This window comes from Echiichthys vipera (assembly GCF_963691815.1).
Source record: "Echiichthys vipera genome assembly, chromosome: 9".
In the NCBI taxonomy this organism is placed as follows: Eukaryota; Metazoa; Chordata; class Actinopteri; order Perciformes; family Trachinidae; genus Echiichthys; species Echiichthys vipera.
Genome location: NC_139834.1, coordinates 12254066 through 12268297, shown reverse-complemented (window position 1 = coordinate 12268297; position 14232 = coordinate 12254066). Strand labels below are relative to the sequence as shown.

At 40.1% G+C, this 14232-nt stretch overlaps 1 protein-coding gene across 1 annotated transcript in view; it reads right to left on the bottom strand.

The window, feature by feature from the left end:
- Positions 1 to 6124, bottom strand: part of slc6a1a (solute carrier family 6 member 1a) — a gene marked incomplete at its 3' end in the record, with an annotated part of 7178 nt that extends 1054 nt beyond the window's left edge. The window contains exons 1-12 of the mRNA XM_083920829.1: positions 6078 to 6124; positions 4693 to 5076; positions 4320 to 4451; positions 4082 to 4182; positions 3800 to 3909; positions 3517 to 3649; positions 2682 to 2816; positions 2480 to 2583; positions 1671 to 1795; positions 1370 to 1482; positions 553 to 684; positions 249 to 351 (exon numbers count right to left, since the gene is read on the bottom strand). Of these exons, the coding sequence (XP_083776955.1) occupies positions 249 to 351; positions 553 to 684; positions 1370 to 1482; positions 1671 to 1795; positions 2480 to 2583; positions 2682 to 2816; positions 3517 to 3649; positions 3800 to 3909; positions 4082 to 4182; positions 4320 to 4451; positions 4693 to 4924 (1420 nt within the window). The 5' untranslated portion in view covers positions 4925 to 5076; positions 6078 to 6124. The remainder of the gene's footprint in view (positions 1 to 248; positions 352 to 552; positions 685 to 1369; positions 1483 to 1670; positions 1796 to 2479; positions 2584 to 2681; positions 2817 to 3516; positions 3650 to 3799; positions 3910 to 4081; positions 4183 to 4319; positions 4452 to 4692; positions 5077 to 6077) is intronic.
- Between the last annotated feature and the right edge of the window lie 8108 nt (positions 6125 to 14232).

Genomic DNA, 14232 nt, shown 5'->3' with positions numbered 1-14232 from the left:
ATGCATGATGATGAGGATGGTGAGGTGGAACCCATGAGTGCTCACGACCTTGAGGCTGAGCAGCGTTTGAAGCTGAGCAGATATCTCCGCACAGGTGTGATGTTTTCTAACCTTCATATTTAACCCACATTTCATGTATGTGATGTCTCACTAACTTAATTTGTTAAACTGCAAAGAAAAAAATCTAAATTCTGAATGACATTTTTGTTCCATTTTGGTATATTGCATGAAACACTAATGATACACACCGTAGCACCAGGATATGGAGATGCATTCAAAGAAGACCAGGAACAGCAGACACATCCCACTGGCAGAGTAGTAGTCAAACAATTTGAACACATAGATTCCGCCCTGGTTGCAGAAAAATGGGTAAGTGTTATAGTACAACATAACATACTCTGCTATTGTTTTCAAAATTTAAATTGCCTCTTGCCCACTACATACAGTAGATGCATGGATTTCACTTTCATCTTTTAATTACATCTTTCAAATTTGTTTGATCTTGTGCCATTTATAGTCAGTGGTAACATAAGAGAGCTGCCCCTACTGTACCTGTGTGATGTTTGAAAGTCCAATCAAATAGGAAACCAGACAGACAACCGCGATGAAGATTTCTCGTCGACCCCGAAGAGCTTGGGGGAACTCATCCACCAGAGCAGTGATGAAGCCTTCAACAGTGCAAAACTGAAAGACAGAGAAACAGCATTAAGCATAAGTGTGAATATGTGAATATGTGCATTATTTTCACCTGCTGCATTTGTGTTCTTTGACAAAGATATTTTTTAATATACAGTATATTTATCTTTTTTGTAGCTTGCTAAAGGTCTGTGAATATTTTGCAAAATGTATTCTTCACCAAAGAAGTTTGATTTTAATGGTTAGGCTGACCGATGATGACAAATGACAAAGAGTTGCAGTGTGCACCAAACCATGGGACAGAAACACTAACTTAATCTTCTGAATGACCAAGCATCCACTTCTTGGAGGCCATTTTGCTAATAGCTTTGATATGCAAAGTCTATTTTCCCTTTATAGAATAGGGTTATAATTTATGTCCTTTACTTTGAAGTGCTGCTGGTCATATCCAGTGTATACTTGAATACATTTTTTTCCTAGTCTATGTGGCCTTATTCGAACCCAAATATAACCCACAAAAGAAAGACACATAGGCAGGGAAACCTGCAGGCAAATTGAGGTGATAAAGTTGCATTAAAAAGACTTGACAGCTGATGTCAAAGCTCAAATATATCTGTCCACAAGAAGCAAATTGCATGCTTATCATGCAGAGAGCAGGGGCATGCTGCATGATATGTACCTGTATTTAAATATTTAGGTCAGCCCATGAGCAGATCATCGCCAAGCCCCTTACCTGGCTGTCTATCCCCAGCATGAGCAGCATGGAGAAGAACAGAATGGCCCAGAGAGGAGACACAGGCAACTGGGTTACAGCCTCTGGGTAGGCCAGAAAAGCTAAGCCAGGACCTGAATAGTAAAAAGGAAAATCATATTTCATCAAGGTTATTCTCATAGTACTCTGTTATGACAGCAAACACATATTCACATACTGTAGAAGTGATGACAAATGCTGTGTTTAGCAGTCAGTATCGATGACAGTGCACATTTTCTGTGTGCAACAGAACCATTACAGAAGAAGGCATATCTGTAGTTACCTGAAGCTGCTACGTCGGCAATAGGTCTCTTTGTCACACTTGCCATGAAGCCAACAATAGAGAAGATTACAAAGCCAGCAAACATGCTGGTACACGAGTTGATGCAGCACACAATGATAGAGTCTCTGGGGAGAGGAAATATAAAATAGGCCTGTTGTCAACGATTTAGGTTGACTCGTTTTTGTTTTTCTCTATACCAAGCTTCCCTTAAAAACAGTCCAGACAGGAGGGATCTGAGATCTGAAACAGTAGCTGAATGCATCACTGCTATTCATTTATTTTGATCATACAGATGTTTGGCAATAACACATTTTCATAATCGTTTATGACAGAAAAACAAATCTTATTTAAGAATGCTAATCAAAAAAATCTCATGTTTTTGTATTAAATATAGATGTAGAAATATAGATTCATTTAAAACACAAAAATCGCACAAAATGAACGCAACTGTTTTTATGTAACTGATTGTTTATGTGACCCAGAACCATGGGGCTGCTGGAAAAAACACTCAGGCATTGCAATCATAGTTGTTTTTTTTCCTCTAGCACGCACACCGACAGCAATAATCAGCCTTTGCCTTAGATTGTTATTGTCATGCCAGCAACTCACATTAATAAGGCCCTTTAAGGGCTCTCACCATGTATCCTTGAATAAGGTCGTTAATAGAGGCGTATAATTAAATAAAATAGCAGAAAAGTAATTACTCCCATCTTCAGCTATTACAAATTTCTCTGATATATTAAATTCAGCAGCTTTCTTTCTTTCTTTTTCATACATTATCTCTACTCATGAGTCATCACCAGTCTTACCTGTAAACATTGTTATTGAAAGGGTTATAGCTGCCCAGAGCTATAAGTGACCCCAATCCCAATCCGTAGGAAAAAAAGATCTGGGTAGCTGCATCCAGCCATACCTGACAAAGGAACACAGGCATTTAGCTGCGTGAGGCAGAGCTCTGCTCACTCAGGCATCCAGTGCATAGGTATGAATCACATGATAATATGTCATTACCTCCGATTCTTTGAGTTTTTGGAAGTCAGGGGTGATATAGAACAGAATTCCATCTATAGCTCCAGGTAGAGTCACCCCACGAATGAAGAGAATAAACAGCATGAAGTAGGGATATGTAGCTGAGAAGTAAACGACCTATACAATGTGAGACAGCAGGATCAGCAGGATAACGCCACAGAATCATCAGTAAATTTATGATGCATACAGAATTTGTACATTTGGAATTCACCCACTATTCAGAAATGTTCGTGAGGTTTGTTAAGACTTTCTAGATTTATTTTTCTTTGAGTCTCTTCCAAATAAAAAAAAGAAAAAACGATAGAGAGACCAAATATTCAGCAAAGAAATCACTGCAGCTTCACTTTGAATGACGATGTGCATTTATGACACACTGCAAGCATTTCTTGAGCAAAGTGAGCAGGGGGGGGATGGGGGTATTTTGCGACCAAAACAAATTTTATTTGCCATGGTCACGTGATGCACTAGACTTTCGAAATGTGGCACCGCAAGGGAGGGAAACTGGGAGAGGACAAAACCAGATTGTAGCGTATGGCTGTTTGCTGCTCCTCCTATCATGAATCCACACTCAGTATAGACACCGTGTCAGGAGAGTTGGAATTAGAGGAGCCACCATGAGGCAGAGTAGGATTAGTGAACATGAGTGTTTGATGTCTCTTATTTTAAAATCAATCTGGACAATGCTGACTGCAGTCTAAATGATTTATGAGGTGATATTAGACTGATTAATAATGCATTGCTGTCACATACTCCTACTTATTCAGGAACCAGTATAGCATAAGAGGACTTGGGTACCCAAATCTGGCAAACAACTTACCTTCCCAGTCCAGCCCACCCCTTTCCAGATACAGAAGTACACAAGGACCCAGGCGATAGCCAGCGTTATTGCCAGTGGCACTCGAATCTGGCCTGGTTTTTCCAATCCATCGGTCATTTCATGCATGTTGCGCCTATAAGTCAGAGCGAGCAACAATGAGACTATTATACACACAGGAAAAGCAGCGCATGCAGCAGAGGAGGCTTATGTATCAGGGGGATGCATGCAGGATGCCTTAAAGATCTGTTGTTGTGAAAGCAAGAGAAAGCAGTCAATATCTTACTCCCAAAACTCCACCACTGCACTGGTGAGGTTGGTGGTATCTGCAATAGAGTAGTTTGTATAACATTTTTCTGTGTTCCATGGATTGTTACATGAGCTCCATGGAAGATCCTGTAAAACAAAAATGACAGTGATTTTTTCTTCTTTGACACATTTATGGATTTTAGATCTTGCAGGTATCACAGGATAGCATTTCTAATGAACTGATGTATAACAACCTTGACCCTATGCTGGTTTCAGTTTTTGTATTAATCGTGAATAGCCTACACTGTGTAATACTTACAGTGGTGAAGGAGTTGTACAGGTAGTAAATGGCCCAAGAAATGATAACAATGTAGTAAATGTTAAGCCAGAAGGACAGGACAGCTGCTGCAAGGCCCACACCTAACATATAGAAATGAATTAGGCAATGTAGTAAAACTGTGGGTTATGTGGCCTCCATAAATCCTGACAGTCAAAATGATTTCTATGAAAGCACCATATACATAGACAAGCTGCTATTTAGTTTAAGTGAAGTATACCTTTAAACATAGGAGCCAGTTTCCACACACCAAGCCCTCCAATTGAGGTGTATTGACCAAGGGAGCATTCCAGTAGAAACAAGGGCATCCCAGCAAATATGAGGGTCAAAAAATAGGGAATCAAGAAGGCTCCTAAATGGACAAAAGTAGATCAAGTTATGCATTAAAAAAGACCAATCTTTGCCTTAAACTGCACTGACGCATCACTTAAAACACCACAGCACAACGTCAATTAATTAGAGTTGTAAATGTATGTGATATTCATTCTTTTTCATGTAATCGACACGGCCAGTTAGGTAAGCTCGACTATGTGCATCGTGGAGCTGAATGGGCTGTGCAGTTTGCTTAAATTAGTTGAGAAAATTATTTTTACCTCCACCGTTTTTCCCACAGAGATAGGGAAACCTCCATACGTTTCCCAGTCCAATTGCATAACCCACACACGACAGGAGAAAATCAAATTTCCCTCCCCATGTTTCTCTATCAGGCAATGCCTTTTTCTGCTTTTCGGGTTTCACGTCCAGTGACTTGGGCTTGTCATTATTAGCGGCCACCTCGTTCAGTTCTGTGACTTGTCCATCCGTTTTGGTGCCGTTCGTCGCCATGTCTCTGGATTTGGCAGAGGTCCTGGCAGTCGGACGGGAGACTTCAGCACCAGTCCACGTAGACAGCAGCTTCGCGGTTTTTAGACCTAACCTTTGGACCAAATGTCTGGAGATGAAGCCTATGCACTCACGGCTCGTCAGTCGCCGTTAACCTGGAATCGTGAATAGAGCATTTGGTCGGATTTTTTTTTCAGGAAGGGCTGAAAATGTTGGTACTTGTACAGCAAACACATTTTGCACTACATGCATTTACACCCGCCAGGTATAATACAGCAATGTCAATTAAATCAAGCATATGCATTTAAAAAACGCACACTAAAGCATCTCGTGAACATTTGGCTGCCTGACAAAAATCCCATTTATATCAGACTCAACAAAGATAAAAAAAAACATCGATGGCAAAGTCATGCTGGACTTGCTCCCATAACTAAAACACAGACGACAGATTGCGCGTAAATTAACAGCAGCAAAAAAACACACCAGCACACACACGACACGCGAGAAACAAAGTCTGCAATTAAATAAGCCAAAAAAGGGAAAACTGAAATTGATATCACTAACATCAACGACAAACTTTAAGACAAATTACAGGATCCAAAACATGCACTTCAAGCGCAAGACGCACCATAGCAATAGCAAATAGCGTATGATAATTGCGCATAATGAAGTAGAGTCCACCAATTACCACCTGCAGATTATCCAAACAGTTATCCACATATAGAATTGCAAGCAGCAGGGATACAGAGATGTCTCAAAGAAACTGGAACACTAAACGCACAGTGGAGACAAAGGGATGTCCAATGCGTAAAAGCTTTACGCATCAGGCTGCACAAATACCAACCCAATTATATGCGACTAACTGACAATTAAATTTGTTATTGAACGAACGTGAATGCATTTCCACATTTGCACCATCCAATAGACGAGCAAACACTAATCAATTCAGAATTTAATTGGCTGTAGCGCGTAGGTGCAGAGCTCATCATGCAGTCATTACATTGACCCCAGCAACACATCGACAGTCTCATTCACAATTTAATCACACTCACTATCGCTGCAAAAACGAGAAAAAAGAATCATGCATAACTCGCTTGTAAGATGGTTCAAAAACGCACGCAAGCACAGACGGACGCAAGAATCTCAGTTTACTCACAATGAATCTGGGATTTGTGCCGCCGAGGATTCGCTGCCTGCCACAAATATCGAAACGAGGTATCCGTAGATTCCTCCTGTGGACGAAGTTGTAAACTCCCAATATTTCTTGGAACATAAATAGATTTTACTTCCATTAAAAGACTTAAAGGGACCATGCAGCGTTAGCGATGTCCAAGCAGGAGCTGTCCAGCGGGGAGCACTGCTGAAGACCAGGAGGAGGAAGAGGAGGAGGAGGAGGAAGAGGTGGTGGTGGCGGTGGAGGAGGAGGAGGCTGAATCAACACGGGCAGCAGCCGCTTCTCCTTGTGCGACTGTCTAACATCAACAACCAGAGACTCAACTCCCATCTACACAGCCTCAATGTCATCTCAAAGTCGCCCCCCCCCCCTCCTCTTCCTCCTCATCTATAGACTGCACTGACATCGCATTTGGAGCATGTTTGTTTTTTTAATATTTCATTATTACCTTCCATTTTAATAAACACAACTAATGAGGTATTCATTTATTTTTTTTGCCATGACCTCCCATAGATAGGCAAGCAAGTTTTGCTATCCGTACAAACTGGCCGAAAATGAAGACCATTCACGTTACAAAGTTGGAAATATCTGTCAGTTTAGGGGATTCAAGACAACTCTTCAATTGAGCTTGTTCCCCTTTAACGCTTTTAGCCGAGGATTTAACTGAACTGCTTAAAATGCAATTATCTCTGCGCCCAGGAACACAAAATGTGCCCCCCCCCCAACGCACGCACACACGCACACGCACACACACACGCACACACATACACACACAAAGAAGACCCCCTCCCCTCCAGTAATGAAATGTATGGTCGAGGTGCAAAATGGAAACATATGGGGGGGGGGGGGGGATAATATAAGCAGCATTATCGGGTCCAAACGCGTATATTTGGAAGGTAAGGCCAGTCAGCGGCTGTCTGCAAATGTGGCAAATTGTGATAAAGGGAGCCAGTCAATAAAGGGAGGGAACATTGGCTGTAATCGTCCAAAGCCCGACGTCTTCCACAAATGAGAGGATGATATGGGAGGAATAAACTCGTGGACTATAAGCTCATAATTTCAAAAAAAAATGAAAAAAAAAAATGAAAGTAAAGAAAAAATATTTTTAAAGCTTGGGATAAAAAAACCAAAACAACAACCCAGAGGCTGGGGGTGGGGGTAGGGGTGGGGGGGTTATTCACGTAGGCAGCAAATCAGCGAAGAGTGGATCCAGCCGCGGATTTTTATTTTCTTCTTTTCTTTCTACAGAAACCAGCCGGAAAGTGATATACAAGAACAAACAATGTCTTTAAGGAGCAACTCGTCAAGTGTCAGTGTAACGGTAAGTGATTCACAGCATGTATAAAGAGGCCCACTTGTTTGACTTGAATATTTAGCACAAGTTTTACTTCAGCTCAGCTGTTTTTCTTGCGTAAACTGTGATGTCACCTCACTTGTCTGTGCTTTGCAGTTTGCCGTCATGCTTTTGTTTTGAAACTCCACGTGTGCTATCATCAGTTCCCTGCTTAAAATCAAAACATGTATGCATTTATTTTTTTTTCTATGTCACTGAGTTGAGGTGGAGAGGGTGCACACTGACAGTGGTGCAAACTTCTGGAGATTCTCTGGCAGGGAGATCAGGAGCATTTCGACTCTGGTGTGAACGTCCCTATCACAGGCTGAGAGGGCACCAGATGGCAAACCAATGAGGGGTGAACTAACCTACTAAATGATACCACATGAAATGCAGCATTTAAAATCCCATCTGTGTTGCCCTCCCTGCGGACATGTGGTGTGAAACATGACACATATTTATACACCTGCTGAAGGAGCATACAGGCATGTCCAATAGGCTGGTGACATGTATGCTCAGCCAGCTGACCTCATAACCCCGCAGTTTTGCTTTGATTCAGCTCACTGCACTTTTCACCAGCAAGCCCCCATGTCTCTTAATTTCAGTCGGAAGATTGTATTTGGCTCCTCGTGAAGGATGTGCTTGCACCATTAGGCTGGGGTTAGTTGTCCTTTCTTTTAATGGCTTTTAGAGTATGTGAGGGAGATTGAGTCTTGGGTTGCCCCTCTTTTCTGTCCCACTGGCTGTGAAAAACATCTTAATATATATATGATATTGATATTGGTTTTCAAGTCATTTATTTAGATTTTTAAGGACACATACAGCGTGACACTGTCTGTGTTCTTAATATGTATTATATCTACTGTATACAGTGTAATTACCGTATTACAAATGTGATTATATAAATTCTTAATATTACCAAAATATCCTGGTTCTATTCATTGGTTCTATTAATGAAGACATAATAATAAAAACACAAAATATGAAACCAAAGATAACATTTTAACAACTTAAACATAAGCTCAAGTAAATAATAATAATAATAATAATAATAATATTAATAATAATAATAATAACAAATTTTAAAAAGCAATCCCTCTGTATGTGGCTCAAGCAGTGTGACAGGCCACTGTAAGAATCTGCCCTCCATTTTCTCCCTTGATGTCTCTACTATTTAAAAATCTACCTTGAAAACAAATTATTACTTTAACTGTTTGGTAATCTTTATGCATTTCTTACTTTTCAGAATGCATTTTTATGGACTCATATTTCTCAACGCTAGTCTGCAATTTGAGGCCACAAAATGAACTGATTAGCATGATGATTAGTCATTAGTATGCTAATCATAAGCAATTCACATATTTTATTCATATTGTCACAGACTTGTTTTTCTCCTTCTGCAGAAATTGTGTACACATCCCATTTTATTTTTTTATTGTAAAACTGTAACTCAGTCTGGGGACTGCTGGCAATCTACAATGAGAGCAAAGATTTTTACTTAACGTAACTTCACCATTTGTTCATGCAATAGCTAAAAGATAGAATGAAGGTATACATGATAAATATATGATAGAAGATGTAAATGTTGCTGCAGTCCCCTTTTCAGGATAAATCTGGATGCTGAAAAGTTGCTACAAAATAAAATCTGTATAATTCATTTCCCAAACAAAAAAAATATTTTCAAAACCCATGTTTTGACAGCACAGCAGTCTTCAACAGGGTATTTAAATACAAATAAGTATTATTAGGTAATCCCACAAAGAGTTATACCGTCAGAAGCCTGAATGAGAAGCATCTTTTCAGTTGCTGCCCGCTCTTTGTTTTCATCAGTCTCTAACCGTGATTGCTGCTGTACATTTTTCTTGACTTGTGAGAGAGTGTACGGTGCAACACCGCTGTGGTGTACCACTTGTGTCTTGATGATACAGGCGACCGGGAAGCAATGCATAACTGAATAAACGCTCACTCAATATCTCTGTATAAGGCTTAAATGTAATTTGGCCTGCCCTCCCGGGGATGACTGATGAAATATACCTCACACTTGCATGCGCTGCACAGAGACACCTGAGATATTCACTGCATGTTTACAGCTTCTTTTTCTTCCGCATTGTGATCTCCACAGTGTATAGCCTGAAATCACATTGAGGCTGGATGCTCTTATTTGTCTGTGCTTCTTAAGTATTTGTTTAGCATGACCTAAATTGCTGTGAAGTGAGTGCCTCAGCAGCTCTGTCTAGCCTCTCTCTTCTTCCCTCTTCCCTCCCTACATCTCTCTGTGTCTCTTTGTATGTCTCCTTTTCTCTTTCTCTCTCTCTCTCTCTCTGTCTCTCTTGCACACACAATTTACAAACAAGCAAAACAAGCTGAGAGGACAGTTTTTTTTAATAACAAACAGCTTTTGCCAGATATTATTTACATGGGTAGTGAAGTATTGTGGGATGCAGGAATCAGTGTCGTGGGCTGGCCAATGATATTTCAGGAATAGTGAGTGAATCATCTACCAAATTTGTGGAGCATGCTCTGTTTCTGCCCTTGGTGTTTTTTTTCCTTTTTCTCTGATTTTACCTTTCTGAAAGGATCAACTATTCAAATAAGTTAAATTCCACTGCTGCAAAAGACTACCTTTTTCCTCTGTTTGGATTCTGATGTAGTGTTTGCCACTCATACAAAAGAAATGCAGTTTTCCACAAATCCATGGAATTAGACAGCCATGATTTTAAGAGACGTTCAGCCTAGTTGCAGGTTTAACATGTTCGGCATTGACACTGTCAATGTGCACCAAGCAGGACAGGGACAGGTACTCGTGTTGATCTGTTGACAGCCCTGTGTGACAGCCAGCACATGGTGTGGATTTAGTAAACATATGACCTCTATGATAACCAGTATGGGGGCACTAAATCGCTTCAAATTTTGTACATGTGTTGCTAGGCAACAGCATAATCGGTCTCCGTCTCTCCCTCCTTGTATGGCTCTCTAGTGGGATTTCTGTGCTGCTATCATTGAAAATGCTTAATTAACTTCTACAAAAAGTCCATTAATGGTGCAGATTAGGCTTCTGAGGGTTAAAAGGCACATACACAGAAATATACGCCAACATACAAATGCATGTCAAAGATTAAAAAGGGACTTTGAAACCAATTATCCTAGAACACGCATCTGGTTGTATACTAGCAATAACAGCTTTAACAACAATATAATCAATATTAAAAAAAGGTTATATAGCAAATTGGACACACTGCTTCCATCACTGACTAATTTACAGAGATAATCTGTTGTAATTGGTTTACAAAATGAGAAAACAATTCAATACAATAACATTCTGTTATGCTATCCTGTTAGATCGATGTGTGTTGAAACACAGCATGGTTGAACACTAATAGTCTAGATTTATGATGTTTGTATAAACACACACACAAACACACACACCTACACACACACACACACACACGCACACACACACACACACACACACACACACACACACACACACACACACACACACACACACACACACACACACACACACACACACACACACACACACACACACACACACACACACACACACACACACACAAATACATGCAGCACCTCTTTTTTTTCTACAATGAATACAGATATAAAGTTGAAATATGCCTGGCACTGGGCTGATACTGACCTTTCATTTAATATTTCCTGACCACAACAATGTAAAACAGTTAAACATAAATGTATGATAAGGTACTACCCAAAATCTTTAGAACCATACTTAAAAATTGCACTAGAACTTTAAGGTAAGGTCACATACACTGTATCTTGTAATATGCTCATAATAACCATTTCATCAAATCAATTGTTCACATAACATCGCATTTATACACAAACATTACACCACAGAATTTGCTAGAGATATACGTTTTGAACAGTGAGCTGAATCTTATATCTGCCATTTGAATAAAGAATTACAACAAGGTGATCACTTGCGGTATATCTTGACGGATTACTTCAACAGTTATTCTCAGTTCAATGTAAGATTTGTTTAGATTTTCCCTTTTTTTTCCTCCACCATTCTGTATTGATGTGCATACTGAATATTTATCTGACACCTTCCCTCCCCAAATCACAGGCTACGTTCAGACTGCAGGCAAAAGTGGCCCAATTTTTATTTTCATATTTTGTCCACTTTCATATCTGGTCATAAATCAGATGTAGATCTTTTTTTTTTTTTTGAAATACAACCTCAGTCCGAACAGTCATAGCCGATTTCAGTTCAAAGTAGCCTTTGAGATTCTGACATTTTGGATTAAATCTGTCTCATTGAAGCCATTCACATCATGATCCAACCACTCCAGGCTTTGAATCCGTGTACACACACACACACACACACACACACACACACACACACACACACACACACACACACACACACACACACACACACACACACACACACACACACACACACACATACACACACACACACACACACACACACACACACACACACACACACACACACACACACACACACACACACACACACACACACACACACACACACACACACACCTCAGTAGCAGCCACTGCTCCAGTTCATACTGGAAACTGATAAAAAAAAAAAAAATCTGAATTGAACACTCAAGGTTGCATTGTAAACATATCCTTAGAATAGAACATTCAATACACATTCTGGTGTCAGTATGATAACCACAAGTCCAATACTATAAATGTGGATGACCTTGTTCAACTGTTTGATACATTTAACATAACTTAAATCATATGCTGGAAACCTCTGAAGAAAGCCTTTTTTTCACTGAGGTCAACTGTTGGCATTGAACTTGAGTACTGCTCCTTTTCTTTTTCATTTTCTTATTTAGAATAAATTGCTTTTTAAAAGAAACTATGTAAAAGACCTCCATGATGTCCTCAGCTGTGGATGGCAATGATAATGAGCTTCTCTCAAATATGAAAAATTGAATCAGTCTTTTGAATCAGTATCAAAAGATGTATTAAAAGCTATTTGGCCTTCAGTTTTAATTGTTATATACATCTGCCTACTTGAGTTGACATATATTTGAGATAAACGGAATAATATTTGAATCTCCCCCTCAATGTATGTTAATGCATTCAGGTTTAGCAAAGTGGAAAAGTAAATCTCAGCACATCACATGTACAGTATCAGATCCTAACTAGAGACTAAATTGTCTTCTTGTTATAATGCTCTTTGTGGCATGTGTCATGTTAAGTGGCATTTCAGCTCCCATTATGGCTGGCTATATGCTGGGTAAACCTGCCCAGTCTCCGCTGCAACCATAGTTACAGTTCACAGATGGAAAATAAGTATTAATATAGGCCTATGGAAATTTTAATAGACATAAATGACGACAAACCAACGACAATCAGATTGGATAATTTTGGGGGATGTTTAATTTCAAACTCTGCAGATTTAAATAGTAAATGTATTGCATTTTTATCCAAAGCAACACAATTGAGCCTTTCATCCACCCTTTCACAGTCTGATGGCAGCAAGTTACCATGCAAGGGGCTAGCCAACTATCGGAAGCAATTTAGGCTTCAGTGTCTTGCTCAAGGACACTACGTCATGTGGGCAGGAGGAGCCAGGTATTGAAATGCAGACCCTGCAGTCAGTAGACAGCCTGCTTTACCTCCCGAGCCACAGCTACATTTAAAGTCCAACTAATCCATACAGCATAATCTGGAGGTTTTAAGTGTGTAGTAAGAAAACAGTGTGCATGTCGTGGTGGAAAGGTGGATTACAGAATAATTGTCAGGCAATCAGGCAACACGTTTGATGAGATTAAAATAAGAATGTGGTTGTAATACCTGATCAACAAGATAATCCTGAAGGTTTTTGTTTTAGATTTGGCAACAGGGTTTGCACTTGTGGTGGATATCTGACAATAAAGGGTCCATACGCAAAATATGTTTTGGTGGGTTTAATAAGCAATGAGGCAAAAGGGTCAGACATGCAGTAAAGTTCCGCTCTGAATGAGCAAGAGTTTGTTGTATTAAATATACATGTAGGTCTCTGTAGCAGCTGCGCCAGTGATAAGGTGACTTTCATTACATGGTTGTTTGCCATATCACAGTCACAACGGAAGATCTAGTGTTGCTGTCAGAGAAACAGAAGGCAATAAAGGTTGAATACAGCATAAATGTAAATTTCCATTACACACTAAGGTCATCAATTATTGTACACCTGAGAAACCACCACAGAAAAAGGAGACATAAAACATGTCTGCGTCAGGGAAAGTCTGGGGAGTGAAGGGAGACAAAGTGTCTATCATCAGCATCACCAAATGTGAGGAAGCCAAGACATGGAGCTCTTTAAATGCAAGCTTTGACAGAAGCCTGCAATCCTTTCTCACCCCACTGCCCCTGCTAATCCTCTCCATTCAACCACATCACTATGGAAACTGACTGGATGTCTCACCCTTGCTGCCTAACTTGTGCCACGCAGCCATGTCGGCCACTGACATGGAGGTTGTGCAGTCAAATGCTGCCTGATCACCGTTCAACAACATGCCATTATGGTTCCATGCTGTGGCATTATTGACTATTAGTGGCTGCCATATTGATGCAGGACCATTAGGTTCATGCGCTTTAAAGTCTGGAAGACTGCTCCAGAAGAGACAGACACTGTAGCATAAGCTCAAAGCTGTGCAAGAGTAAGCACCTCAGCCTTTAAAAGACAAACTTAGCTGTGGAGTTTGAGGCAGATGGAGCAAATTTTCATATTCCTGCGCCTGCTACCTATTTCATTTTTTTGCCTTTCCTCTGGCAAAATTGCAGGAGAATATTTGT